Genomic DNA, 12,752 nt, shown 5'->3' with positions numbered 1-12,752 from the left:
CGCTGCTGCTGCAGTTCATCCTCTGGGGAGCAGATATTTCATGCATTTGTGTATTTCTTGCATATGTGGAAATGCATGTTTGGTTTGATTATTTTTCTTATTTTGTAGTTAAATCCTCGTGTGTCTTGTCGTGACTTCCCACTTCCTGTCTTTGTCTTTTATTTGTACACCAGTGTTTCGTTTGTTCATCTTTCCCCCATTTTTTGTCAGTTTTTATCCATTTTTTATATCCAGCGCTTCTTTTGTTTGTGCTTCACTTAGTTTACATGTGTTGATGATGTGTGTTGTGATGCTTTAAATTAAATAAGGTGTCAACAACTAGATCATGTGTTAGTGAAGGAGCTGTGAAACGCAAGTAATCAGATTGTTTTGATGTTTGTATTTTGTTTTTTTGTGAGTTATTTCCTGTTTTATTTTGTAGTAATGCCCTCATGTGTCTTATGACTTTCCACTTCCTGTTTTTGTTTCTTTCCCACCATTTTTCAGTCATTTGTTAATAATTCCTGCGTCTCTGGTGTTGCTGCCCTTTTGGTTTCAGCCTTTGTGTTACTTTTATATTTTCTTTGTGTTGCACCGTTTGGATTTTGAACATCAGCTCATTAAAGCTCTTCTTTTTGTTTCCAGCCTGCCGGCCCCTGCGAGCTCCTCACAGTGTCTGGACAGAGCCCACGTAATAAGTTCATCAATTTAAAATTCAAACTCCGTTCACCTGCAGTGTATCTGTGATAAATAACACATCACCTGCGTGCAGCTGAAGGTGGAGCGGATCAGAGAAGGTGACCCTGACGGAGGTCATGTGATCGCTTTAACATTCATACGGCAGCTCATGATTCTTTCACTGAGTGTTGATCTTGTGTCTGAGCAGATGCACAGTTCAGTTACGTCCTGGCTCAACGGCCCTCTGGCAGCGTTTGCTCTGGCCGGTGAGTGAAAGTCAGCGTGTCGTCTCTGTAACGCTGCGCTGCGACGCTTCCTTCTGTCTTTCTCAGAGTGTCAGAGGATTAAAAAAATGGCAGTTAGCTGCAACAAAACACACTCCACATTAAAGCAAATTGCTTCTTGCGATTGTTGATGGTTTCTCATTGTGGCGTCCCTCTCGGTCGGCGCCGTGATGTTGATTGTGGCTGAAGGGGCCTTCAGATGACTGATAAGCGTTGATGAATGAAAATGGAAATGCTTTTCAGCGTTTTGCCTTCAAAGGGGAAATCAAACGGGGGAGGAAAGAGAGGGGCGAGCGGAGGAGGGAGAATATTTGCCTTTTTGCAATTAACAAGATATGTTCTTTTTTTGTGGTCAGAAAAATGGAAATGGCTTTTAAGGTCGTAAAGGTCGAGCGCATCGAAGCATGGTGGCTCCGCAATTACTCTTCAGGCAGCGGCCTGATTGGGGGGAGGGCGGGGGGGTCCGGCCGCGCACCGACGGTCAAATTAACGAGACGGCCGGCTCCCTGTTGAAAAGATCACATGTGATTACCGTACATCAAACAGACAGAGCGCTCAAATTATCTCCTCGCTCACTGTGAAGTCGGAGAGAAAGGGATAAAACGCAGACGGACTGATTAGTTAAAGGCTTTAAATGTCAAAACTTTCACCGTCCACAGCTTGAATGAACCTGCCGCTCTGCTCGGAGGACCGGCGGTGGCGCTGGCGGTGGCGGTCGGGGGGGCGGCGGCCTCCAGTTTACACTCAACACAACGACCGCCGGCCTCGTGACATCACGGCGGACACGCCTGAGATCAGAACTCTTCGATTATGACTTATACGTTCAATTAATTTGTGTTTTAATTATTCTAAATATCATGAAGACACCACGGCTGCGGTCGAGGGGTTGGTGGTGCGTTTAAATAACTGGAGGTCATTATTTATTTACTTTTAATGTTTAACGTTTTCTTGCATTTTTCTGCATTTCCTGACACTTTTTCACACCGTGATTGAACTTCACTGCGCCATATGTTCCTCTGTGAGCGAGAAACAGGGAGAGAAAGTATCCAAACAAATTTCAGACGATCTGGAACGAAGAGTTCCTGTTTCTTACTGGAGGTTTTAAAGGTTTAGTGAGATCTGCATCATTGAGAGGCTGACGAGCTCGGCAGCGGTGACTCTCTAAAATGATTGAAAAGTTGTGAATATTATTTTCTGCCAGAGATCCACACGAGTTCGTGCCAGAGGGTCGAATTATTCTGCATTCTTTCCTGAGAAGTAAAAGCACAATTAAAATGATCTGATATAGAATTCTGCTGCAGTTTTCTTCGTGTTTTTGTTATTTTCATTCTTTAAAATTCAAAACTCGACTGAAAGATGAGTCAACGTGCAGCAGGCGATGAATCTCTGGACACTAAACTCTAAATTCACAGCTGCGTGATGTCAGTTTTGAAGAAGACGATACAAACCCAGAGATTTGACGTTCATCAGGACTCGTGTGGTCGTCTCGTTCTGGTGAGGAAACCTGCAGCTGCGACGCTTCAACACAGGAAACAATCACGAGTCTGCATGAGGTGTAAAAGTATTTGTGTTATTAAAAAGCTGCAGGATGTGTGAATGTGTTTTCAACCATTTGCGTTCGCTGTTGAATGAAAATGGGACGTGTGTGAAGCAGCTCCTGCAGCCTCTCTCCTCGCCGTAATGATCTCCTCGTAGCGCCGCAGAAAGCCTCCGCAACCCCTCCTTCATTTCTCCTCCTCTCCCTGATGAGCAGAACCATCCCTTCATCATCAGCCGAGCCATAATGTACTTTAGTCTGGGGACGAGGGCGGAAAATGGAAGGAGAGATTGAAAACAGATTCACTTAGAAGCTGATCCTACATTAGGGGATGTGTGCAATACGCAGGAGTCATCAAGGGTTTGTTCGCACGATCAAAGTGATCCATCGACGGGTCGACGCGCCGCAGAGCAACACGCCGAAACTTCAGCAGGCTGCAGGCCGGAAGGTTCAGGGAGTTCTGCTGCACAGTGGACAGAGCTGGGGTTTCCCGTCGGACTCGAACGCAACATCAGCCTGATTTTTTTCCTCCGACCTGATCGTCTGTGTTCCAGCTCACCTGACCCTGAAGCAGTCAGCAGTGTGGCATCATGGGAGTTGTTGTCTTCATTGTTAATCAGCCAGTAGAGTTTTATTGACTTCCTTCCTCGCTCTCTGACTCTCTGCTGGAAGTTACAGCCCCGTGTAAACTTCTGGGTTCGTCTGATTTATTTGGAATAATGTAAAAACACAACAAAGAGTCGCTTTAACACATTTCAATTCAGAAATGTGGCACATTATTATTTCTTTAATGACTTTTACAGACATGTTAATGGAACATTTTATCATCTGAAGTGAACTTTTTTATTTTCTTTTCTTCTGCTGCATTTGGTTCATTTCACAACATCGACAGTGACAGTTTAGAATGATATGAAACGTCTGTGTTTGTTTATTTGTCAGGAACATCTGAAATATATGAAATTTACATGTTGACTCTGGGAATTACAGTAACTCTAAATGCACCATGTCACATCTAAAATTCACCTTTTCTTGGATGAACAAAAATTTAGACATGAAAAGAAAATAATGACGATGTGAAGTTTCAACAGTGATTCGCTTTTTTCCTGCATAATTTCATCCAAATAATTAAATTCTCTTCTGTGTAATTTCCTCTTGTTTTCATCTGTCTGTCTGTTTTCTGCTCTCTTCTCTTCTATCAATAAAAAAAAAGATGACAAAAAAAGTCACCTTCACATGAAAAGAGAATTTTAAAGTGTTTTTCTGTCTCAGTGTTGCATTCAAGGACGCTCCGACATTCAAGAGATGACAGTGCTGACAAAAGGCAGAAACAAAAGGCTGCTGTTCTGCAGAGAAACAGCACTGTATTCTGATTTAATGCATCAACATATGATATTAAATGTAATGTAATTAAAATGTAAAGGTTGATGACGCTCCCTGCAGCTGGCTCCGCCCACACCTGATCAACACCTGAGTCACCTCCACCTGTGAAGGAAAGTGATCCAGCCTCAGGAGGGTTTCTTCTCTGTTTGCTTCTGGAAAACTGATTTATTTATTTTCAATCATTTCGATAAAACAAAGCAGAAGCTGAACTTTGTGTTCCTGCCTGTGAACGCACCGTTCAGCCTGCTGACCGGCTGTGTGTGATGAAGGTCGTCTCTCTGAGCTCAGACTGAAGGAGATTCTGTGTTTGTGCAGGCGGACAAGTTTCACGGCTCGCTGTCGACACTCTGATCTGATTCAGGCTGAATGGATCGGTGGAGTCGACGCCTGTGAGCAGACGGATCCACATGACGCCGCGCTGGATTGTAACACGGTGAGTGTTTGTTGGATCTGAAGTGTTTTTCTCTGCAGTCGCTGAGCCTCCTGTTTTGTTCTGTCTGAGAACAGACGAGCGTCTGGTTCTGGTTCTGATCATGTTTGTCCAGGTGACGCAGGGACGCTGTTGTTAGTTGGTGTGACAAACATCACTTCCTCATCTTCATCCAACCTCAGGCTCTGATTGGTGGATTGCTTTTCTTGCTGTGGGTAAAAGTCAGTTTGAATCTGAAGTAAATACTGATGTTTGTTTCTATTCTGTGTCTGGTTCAACTTGAAGACTAATTTCTCCTCCTTCCTCTTCCTCTTCCTCTTCCTCTTCCTCTTCCTCTTCCTTTTCCTCTCCATCTTCTTCCTCATCCTCCTCCTTCTTCTTCTTCGTTCCCGTGTGATGTAGCAAAATATATTTTCGTATCAAATATCTGAAGTTTTAAACGTAACTAGACTCTTTAAGGATTTACTCAGAAACTGAAATTTGTGATTCAGTAAGTTTGTAAAAATGTTCTAATACTTGAATCAAATGTCTTTATTATACAACACTGATAAGAGGAAATGAAGACAGATCCTGGAACTGAACAGCTGATTTATCAACTTAAATATCTTCAGAAACACTGAGCTGGTTTGGTTTCATACGAGCTGCCGTGTTGGTTGAAAGTTTGGACCCGTTCAGCACCAAACTGTGTTTCAGTTTAACATTAAAAACGCGTCAGCAGTCAGACGGACGTGTCAAAACAAACTGCTACATCTGATGCTAAAGTTAGCTGACGTGACGTCCGCAGGTTCTGCTCTGCGTCCTCGTGGCAAACGAAGACAAAACATCTCGAGCGTCCGACGTCTTCTCAGTGACGCGTTTGTGTGTTCAGGATAATTAAAACGAATCCTAACAAATAGATCTGATGTTCATGTCACAACGTCTCTGTACAGGAACGTCTGACAGAAACATTGTTAGTCGTCTCGTCCGGGACTTTAACATCACATCATGGTGTCAGACAGGTGGACAGACAGGTGGACAGACAGGTGGACAGACAGGTGGACAGACAGGTGGACAGACAGGTGGACAGACAGGTAGCCCCGCAGGCTGAGCAGAGAGACAGACGGGCGCTGACAGCCGCCCACCCCGCCGGCTGAAAATGACAGCTGAGTCTCTCTCCCCTGTAATCAAACTAATAATGTCCCCTCTTAATATTTTCTCGCTCCCTGCGTTGATGGATGGGGTCAGGCTGCGATTCCCCCGGCGGAGGTCGAAGGTCAAACCGGAGCCTCGGCTCTCTGCTCCGCCACTGTAATGGGAGCTGAAATATTAGTCCTAAACGCCTGCGGACGCCCGACGCCTCAGCACAGATGATGAATTAACTGCTATGAGGAATTACAGATGGAGCGTTCAGGAGACACACATGAAGATTCCTGCCGCTCGCGCACACACATCCTCCTCGTCTGCACACCTCCGTATGCAAATGATTGATAATAGACATCAACTTTATGTCTCCTTCCCCACACGCACACTTCCTTTACGTATGCTAATGATTGATCGTCTCCGTCGACGGCGGCATCATCATTGCTTTTATTTATCCGTCCGTGTGGCGGCAGCTCGTGGCCTCTCGCCGCCGCGTATCGGATTGTTTCTCAAATGCGTTCTGACGACTGACGTGAAAACGCAATCAGGACAAAAACTCCATGAATCCACATTAAAACCACCATCATCAACCTGTAACCACACACACACACACAACGTGAGACGTCGCTCTACTGAAACTTGAATTTTTAAAAAGTGATCTGAGATGTTTAAAGGAAGTTTAATCAATTTCAGTCAGAAGTTTCGTTTGACCACAAAACATTTCTGTAGCATCGTCTGTGCTCAAAGCTAACTGAAGCTCACGTCATATTAATAGAATTCAAAGACTATTAAAGTTAAAGGTAGAATCAGCAGGATTTGTCCCAGCTGTTCCTGAACGCACCACAGAGACAGTTGATTGTTGAGTCTCATTCCCAGGACGTCAAATAGACACATGTTGGGTTGGTAAAGCGTCCCGAGCAGCAACAAAGAGAGAAAATCAGAAACTCTCTGCAGATACGAGACACTAACACGCCTTTTCTCCACATTCCAGCCTCCCTCTCTGTCTGTTTACGGCTTCTTACGGCTTTTACGTCTTTGTCTCGTCTCGCTGCGTCTGATTGGTCCACATCAGTCTGCTGATGTTGGGAAATAACAAGAATCCAGAATTCACCTCAGACGCATCAAACTGAAGTAACGAGGCTGTTGTGAAGCTGAGAGGAGGAGAAAGTTCAGGTGTAGAGAGGAGAAGTCACACAGAGACTCAGAGTTCATGTACAGTAACTAAGTATTTGTACTGTGTTGATTAATATCTGGCTGTGTGTGTGTGTGTGTGTGTGTGTGTGTGTGTGTGTGTGTGTGTGTCACTCTTGTGTAACTGTAAATGTTGGTGCTGCTCGTCTCGTTCATCCATCATGACTCGGAGGAACCCGGCCTGTTGGTTTTGTCTAAAATCTGATCTTGTGAAAATAAAACTGATGATTTCTTTGTCATCAGCCGTCCGTCAACGACGCCGGAGGAAATAAAAAAAAAAAAAACACGAAGGCTCAAACGAGGAAACGGAGACGTGTGATCTTTAACGGACTGACGGTCGGCTTAATAGAAAGACACGCGTGTCTGCGGAGATGACAGGAACGATTCAGAGAGACATGACGGGGAATTATTGACTTTTGTTGTGTTTTACAGCAACTCAGAGAAACTGGTGACAGCTTTGTGTGTGTGTGTGTGTGTGTGTGTGTGTGTGTGTGTGTGTGTGTGTGTGTGTGTGGTGCATTTAGGTGCAATGAGAAAGCTCGTTGATGCTTCGCTGTACTTGTGCAACAACAATAACGTTTATGCTGCTGTCATGTGCCGCGAGTCTACACAACATCATGTTGAACGACTTTCATGCCGTGAATGTGTCAGAAACTGTTGCACCAGAAGAGAAAACAGCACCAGATGAATCCCAGATTGTTTTCACGCCTCCATCAGATGTTGGTACTGTGGGATGCAGCGTGTTCTCCTGGATCTTATGTTCAGGTCGAAGTTGATGTAAGGTGATAAGAACTCGAGTCAGCTGACCCGAGTACACATTCAGTATATACATGATTCCTTCCTTCCTTCACAAAAACGGCTCACAGTGACGTCTGTGGATCAACTTGAGTTACCGGGTCAGAATTTCTGCTCATCCTTTTCAGGGGCGGTACTTTGTGAAACGGGCTCAAATTCTTCATCAGAAATGAAAACAATAAATCAAGACTGCAGTTCAGGTGAGGAGGAAGAGGTACGTCACCTGTACGAGTAGGTAGAAAAATAATTGTGATTACTGCACCTGAACGCACCACGACAGAAAGTACAGTGTGAGAAAGTGTTTGTTGCTCTGCTGCTGGAGCTGTGTGTGTGTGTGTGTGTGTGTGTGTGTCTGTGTGTGTGCAGTATGTGTTTAATACAGCATGCATTCACCTCTGCAGTGTGTGTGTGTGTGTGTGTGTGTGTGTGTGTGTGTTGTCCTCGGGGATAACAGCAGGTTGACTGTCCTGATTCTGTCTGCTGTACTTTACCTGGTCACAGCTCACTAATACAGTCAGCACACACACAGCCTGTGATGTAAACACACACACACACACACACACACACACACACACACACACACACTGCAGAGGTGAATGCATGCTGTATTAAACACATACTGCACACACACAGACACACACAGCCTGAGTCAGAGGCAGGTCAGTGGTCACGTGGTCGTACTTAGAAAGATACACACACACACACACACACACACACACACACACACACACACACACGGTTCAGAACTAATTCTATAAGGGGGTCCAGCATGTCTCCCCTGGAACCTCCAGTCCAATTCATTTGATTTCATTAGAGAGGGAGAGCGAGCGAGGTAAACTGTACTGCGGGCGAGCGAGCCGGGCTGCAGCGGTGGTTTTCATTAGGAGCTGCTGGTTAGAGCTGCGATCCAATTTAGACTGCAGGCTGGCAGAGTGGAGCGCTGTGTGTTTTTATTGGTATTTAATCAGCTCAATTGGGACGTTTTATTAGTGCAATGCTTTGTTTCGGAGGACAGACGAGAACTGTAGGTTATTAGGGGCTCTCAAAGTGAGGCGCGGAGTCCCAGCAGGGGTCCGGCTGGGGAGCTCCGAGGGTCCAGAGGAGGATGAAATATTGAAAATGTGTCCTGGGCGGCTCGATGAGGAGGAGGAGCGGGAGCGGTAAGAAAAAAAACGCCAGAGTTTGGGGTTCGATTCCCCCTCGCTGGAAATGTCAGGATGCAAATGAGAGTTTTAGTTCTGCAAACGTGTCTCAGCGCCGCAGAGAAACCAGCACAACAAACTCAGAGAACAGAAGGAGCCGAGGCGCCACGTCAGCGACGCTTCAGCTCGGCTGATTAGCTCGCTTTGCTATCGACTAGCGCGGTTCATGTAGGTTTACTTTGAGAAAATGCTAAACAGCTAAACACAGCCGAGGTGAAATGATGTCGCTCACGTTTCTGTCGTATCGAGCAGCTGATGTCGCAGGTTAGGACGCGTTAAAACCAGACGGGACGAGTCGGCTGCGATGAGTCACATCAGCCGAGATGCTGTATGATGTCGTCTGTCATCTTTGTGGGTTTGAGTTTCCACCTTTGCTTGACTTGTGATGACACGTGACGACTCGGCGGTCGAGTTCTCAATAATCAGTAACTTATAACGTCCAGTTAGTCTTTCAAAATAAAGCTCGCTGATAAAAAAAAAACCAAACAAAAACTCATGTTGTGAGTTTCGGACTGTTTAACATTCAAGGATCACACTTTGGGTTAAAGTAACTATCTTCAGTCTTACGTTACGTAAACTCTGATCTCTGGAGGAAAAGTCGACCTGATCTCCAGAATAAATGTGAGCTAAGTACATTTCTGTGAAACCACAGATACGTTAAAACTCAACGTTTCCTCATGTTTAGTTTTAATTTTATATTTCTCTCTCGTCACAACGCTGCGTTTACACTCTGGTGAGGAAACATCGTGGTTCAGATTATAATCTGGTTCTGGTCCAGGTCTCCTTACAAACATCCAGTGATGTGACTCGAGCTGCCAGCTCAACGTGTCTGTGGTCCAACAGCGTCTCGGCCTCGTTGGTCTGAACGTCGAGCTCGAAGGTTCAAAGTGTTCAAAACCTTCTTCTTGTTAATCTGTGAGTGGAGTGGACCTGGACCCCCGATGGACCTGGACCCGTGATGGACCTGGACCCCTGATGGACCTGGACCCCCGATGGACCTGGACCCCCGATGGACCTGGACCCCTGATGGACCTGGACCCCCGATGGACCTGGACCCGTGATGGACCTGGACCCCTGATGGACCTGGACCCCCGATGGACCTGGACCCCTGATGGACCTGGACCCGTGATGGACCTGGACCCCTGATGGACCTGGACCCCTGATGGACCTGGACCCCCGATGGACCTGGACCCCTGATGGACCTGGACCCCCGATGGACCTGGACCCCCGATGGACCTGGACCCGTGACGGACCTGGGCCCCTGATGGACCTGGACCCCCGATGGACCTGGACCCCCGATGGACCTGGACCCGTGATGGACCTGGGCCCCTGATGGACCTGGACCCCCGATGGACCTGGACCCGTGACGGACCTGGACCCCCGATGGACCTGGACCCGTGACGGACCTGGACCTGTGATGGACCTGGACCCGTGATGGACCTGGACCCGTGACGGACCGGCACCAGAGGGCGTGGCTGCGACCGCTCCGCAACTGACCTGAACACTGAAGTCACGTCTGTCCAGGACACCAGAGAGAAAAAGGTTTTTAAACTTCAGCTGGTTCGTGTTCAGTCACTGATGCTGAAAACACAACGTTTCCTGTGATGCTGCTTCAGAATAAAAGCCTTTAAATGACTTCAGTGAGGGCTTTTATTGTGAAGAAGTTATAGGAAATGAAAGATGTTTGTAGCTGAATTAGCGGAGCTGCTTTGTTAGCTGTGATTCTTCGACAGGATCGAGACAACCGAGCTGAACCAGACTTCTTTTCTAAACCCGACCACAATCACAGTTTCACACTTTTGTTCCCAGAACAATGAAGGTCGTCACATGACGTGGATCACATGAACACAAAATTAGACTGTAAGTGTTTATTTGCAGTAATAAGTTTGAAAGTGTGAAGTTTCCTGTGAGGAGCTGGACAGATTCTCATCAACGACCTTTTCAGTGACCTTTGTTAAAAGTGATTTCTCTCTCAGGAACAAATGTGATCGACAACATGCGGAGTGAAACAAGAACAACTGTCTTTATAATAATTCAGCTCAGCAGAAACCAAACGAGCTGTGAGCGGCAGAAAGATGTGGAGAGGAAGAAAGAGAGAGAGATGATGATGAGAGGGGGAGGAGACTGTGTGTGTGTGTGTGTGTGTGTGTGTGTGTGTGTGTGTATTCGGGAGTCTGATCACACACGGAGCTCCACAGAGCGCAGAGAAGCAGCGCAGCGGCTTCAGCTGTTCTCACACCTGACGGAGAATTTACGCGAACTGTCACTTCAGCTCCGCGCGTCTTCTTCTGTTTTGGCACAAAACCAACATTTAACCGCCTCCATCCCCGCAGACACGACAGCGGGAACACCTGAGGTCCTGAGGGTGAAATAAAATAATCTTAACTCCACCTGTGATGAGAGTAAAAGTGACACTTCGGGAGGATTTGTTCGGTTTTACGCGCAGAGAGAAGTTCGTCTTTTCTCTGCGCTCCGCTGGAAGTTTGTGCGCATTTATTCAACATTTTGGTTCCGTTTGGACACTTTTATGAGCCGGAACCGTAGAAACATACAGGGAATAAAAAAAGACAACAGCAACAAACAAAAAGGAGCCATTTTCTATATAAACGTGCTTTTTTATTGTCGCGCTGCCTTTTAAAATAAAAGTCCAGTTCACAGCTGCTGCTGCTGCTGCGCAATGAAGCGAGAGGAAGCGTCGTCCTGCTGAACCAACAGCGCTATCAGTCAATCTCTCTCTCTCTCTCTCTCTCTCTCTCTCTCTCTCTCTCTCTCTCTCTCTCTCTCTCTCTCTCTCTCTCGAGCGCAGAGGACAGCACACACACACGCACGCACGCTCATACGCGCGCACACACGCAGGCGCTCGCCGACATACCGACACACACTCTCCCGCCGCCGCTGTTTCACACCAATGTCATTGCCGAGCTCGTGCTGCTGAGAGCCGCGCGCTCACTGACTGACCGACTGACTGACTGGCTGCTCTCCTTCAGGTCCGCTGATCCCACAGACACCCACCCGACACCACCGGCACACACACACACACACACACACACACACGCCAGGCGGAGCGGAGCCGGGACCGGGTGCTTTCCCTCGGATGGAGAACCGGCGGCGTGAGAGCGGAGAGTCCGGAGCTCCTGCACCCGGAGACAAGAGCGCACACACGGCTGCCCGTCTGCCTCTGAACCGGTGAAATACTCACCTCTCTGATCCATCGATCCCACTGACTGCTGAGTGGGAGGAAGAAGAAGAAGAAGAGGAAGAAGAAAAAGAAGAAGAAGAAAAAGAAGAAGAAGAAGAGGAGGAGGGCGCACCGGAGACACCGGGACCATGATCCGGAGGGTGCACGGAGGTGATCAGTGACGGGAGCCGAGAGGGAGAAACAGAGAGGAAACAGAGAGGAAACAGAGAGGAAACACGGGAGGAAACACGGGAGGAAAAGGTTTCACTCTTCACTCTCTGATCATCTATCGATCCATTGATCGGGGACTGTTTGGTTTTGCGCACCGGGACGATGATCCGGAGAGTTCCGTCCGAAGGTTAGAGAAGAGAAGAAGAGTCGAAACAACAGAAGAAGAAGAAGAAGAAGAAGAAGAAGAAGAAGAAGAAGAAGAAGCGTGTTGTTTGTGTTCTGCTGCTCGATCAATATCTCCATTGATCCCGGTGATCCCGCTGATCGGTGGAGGAAAGAAGCAGCGGGAGGTTTGTTGAACTAGACGCGGGAGCGCAGCGGACTCGGCCGGGGGACGATGATCAGGATCTTCCCGGATTTCAGCGTCCAGGTGACGGCTTCGGCGGGCGGTGGACCCGGGGCTGGAGGCGGAGGAGGCGGAGGAGGCGGCGGGATGGTGGCCGGACCGCAGGTGGGGCGGGTGCCGGTGCAGGTCCCCGGAGCCACGAACGGGACCCCGCAGGGCGTGCAGGGGATCACCGCCTACCAGCAAAGGTACGTGGGCCGCTGCAGAGGAGCGACCTGTAGCTGAAATATGAAAAAATGTAGAAAAGTGTCTCATGAACTCTTCAGGAAAAACAGTTTAATGATCCTGAATGTTGCTTCGTGTCTCCTGTCACAGATTTATATGTAATCCATTAAATCTGAGACAGGATCAGCTCAGGAGACACTTTTCTGTTCTGGGCTTCTTTTACTCAGTGGACACTTT

At 47.4% G+C, this 12,752-nt stretch overlaps 1 protein-coding gene across 2 annotated transcripts in view; it reads left to right on the top strand.

Moving 5' to 3' along the window:
- The first annotated feature begins 3,993 nt into the window (after positions 1–3,993).
- Positions 3,994–12,752, top strand: part of LOC119004396 (neuronal PAS domain-containing protein 3) — a 234,903-nt gene continuing 226,144 nt past the window's right edge. The window contains exon 1 of one of the 2 annotated variants that reach the window (XM_037071270.1): positions 3,994–4,291. In XM_037071270.1, coding sequence (XP_036927165.1) covers positions 4,266–4,291 — 26 coding nt within the window. In that variant the 5' untranslated portion in view covers positions 3,994–4,265. Of the gene's footprint in view, positions 4,292–11,522; positions 12,539–12,752 lie in introns of those variants that run through there. The other variant, XM_037071268.1, reaches the window with a different exon arrangement.

This window comes from Acanthopagrus latus, chromosome 16 (genome assembly GCF_904848185.1).
Source record: "Acanthopagrus latus isolate v.2019 chromosome 16, fAcaLat1.1, whole genome shotgun sequence".
Lineage (NCBI taxonomy): Eukaryota > Metazoa > Chordata > Actinopteri > Spariformes > Sparidae > Acanthopagrus > Acanthopagrus latus.
The sequence above is the reverse complement of the archived record's forward strand: the minus strand, read 5'-3'. Positions and strand labels throughout refer to the sequence as shown.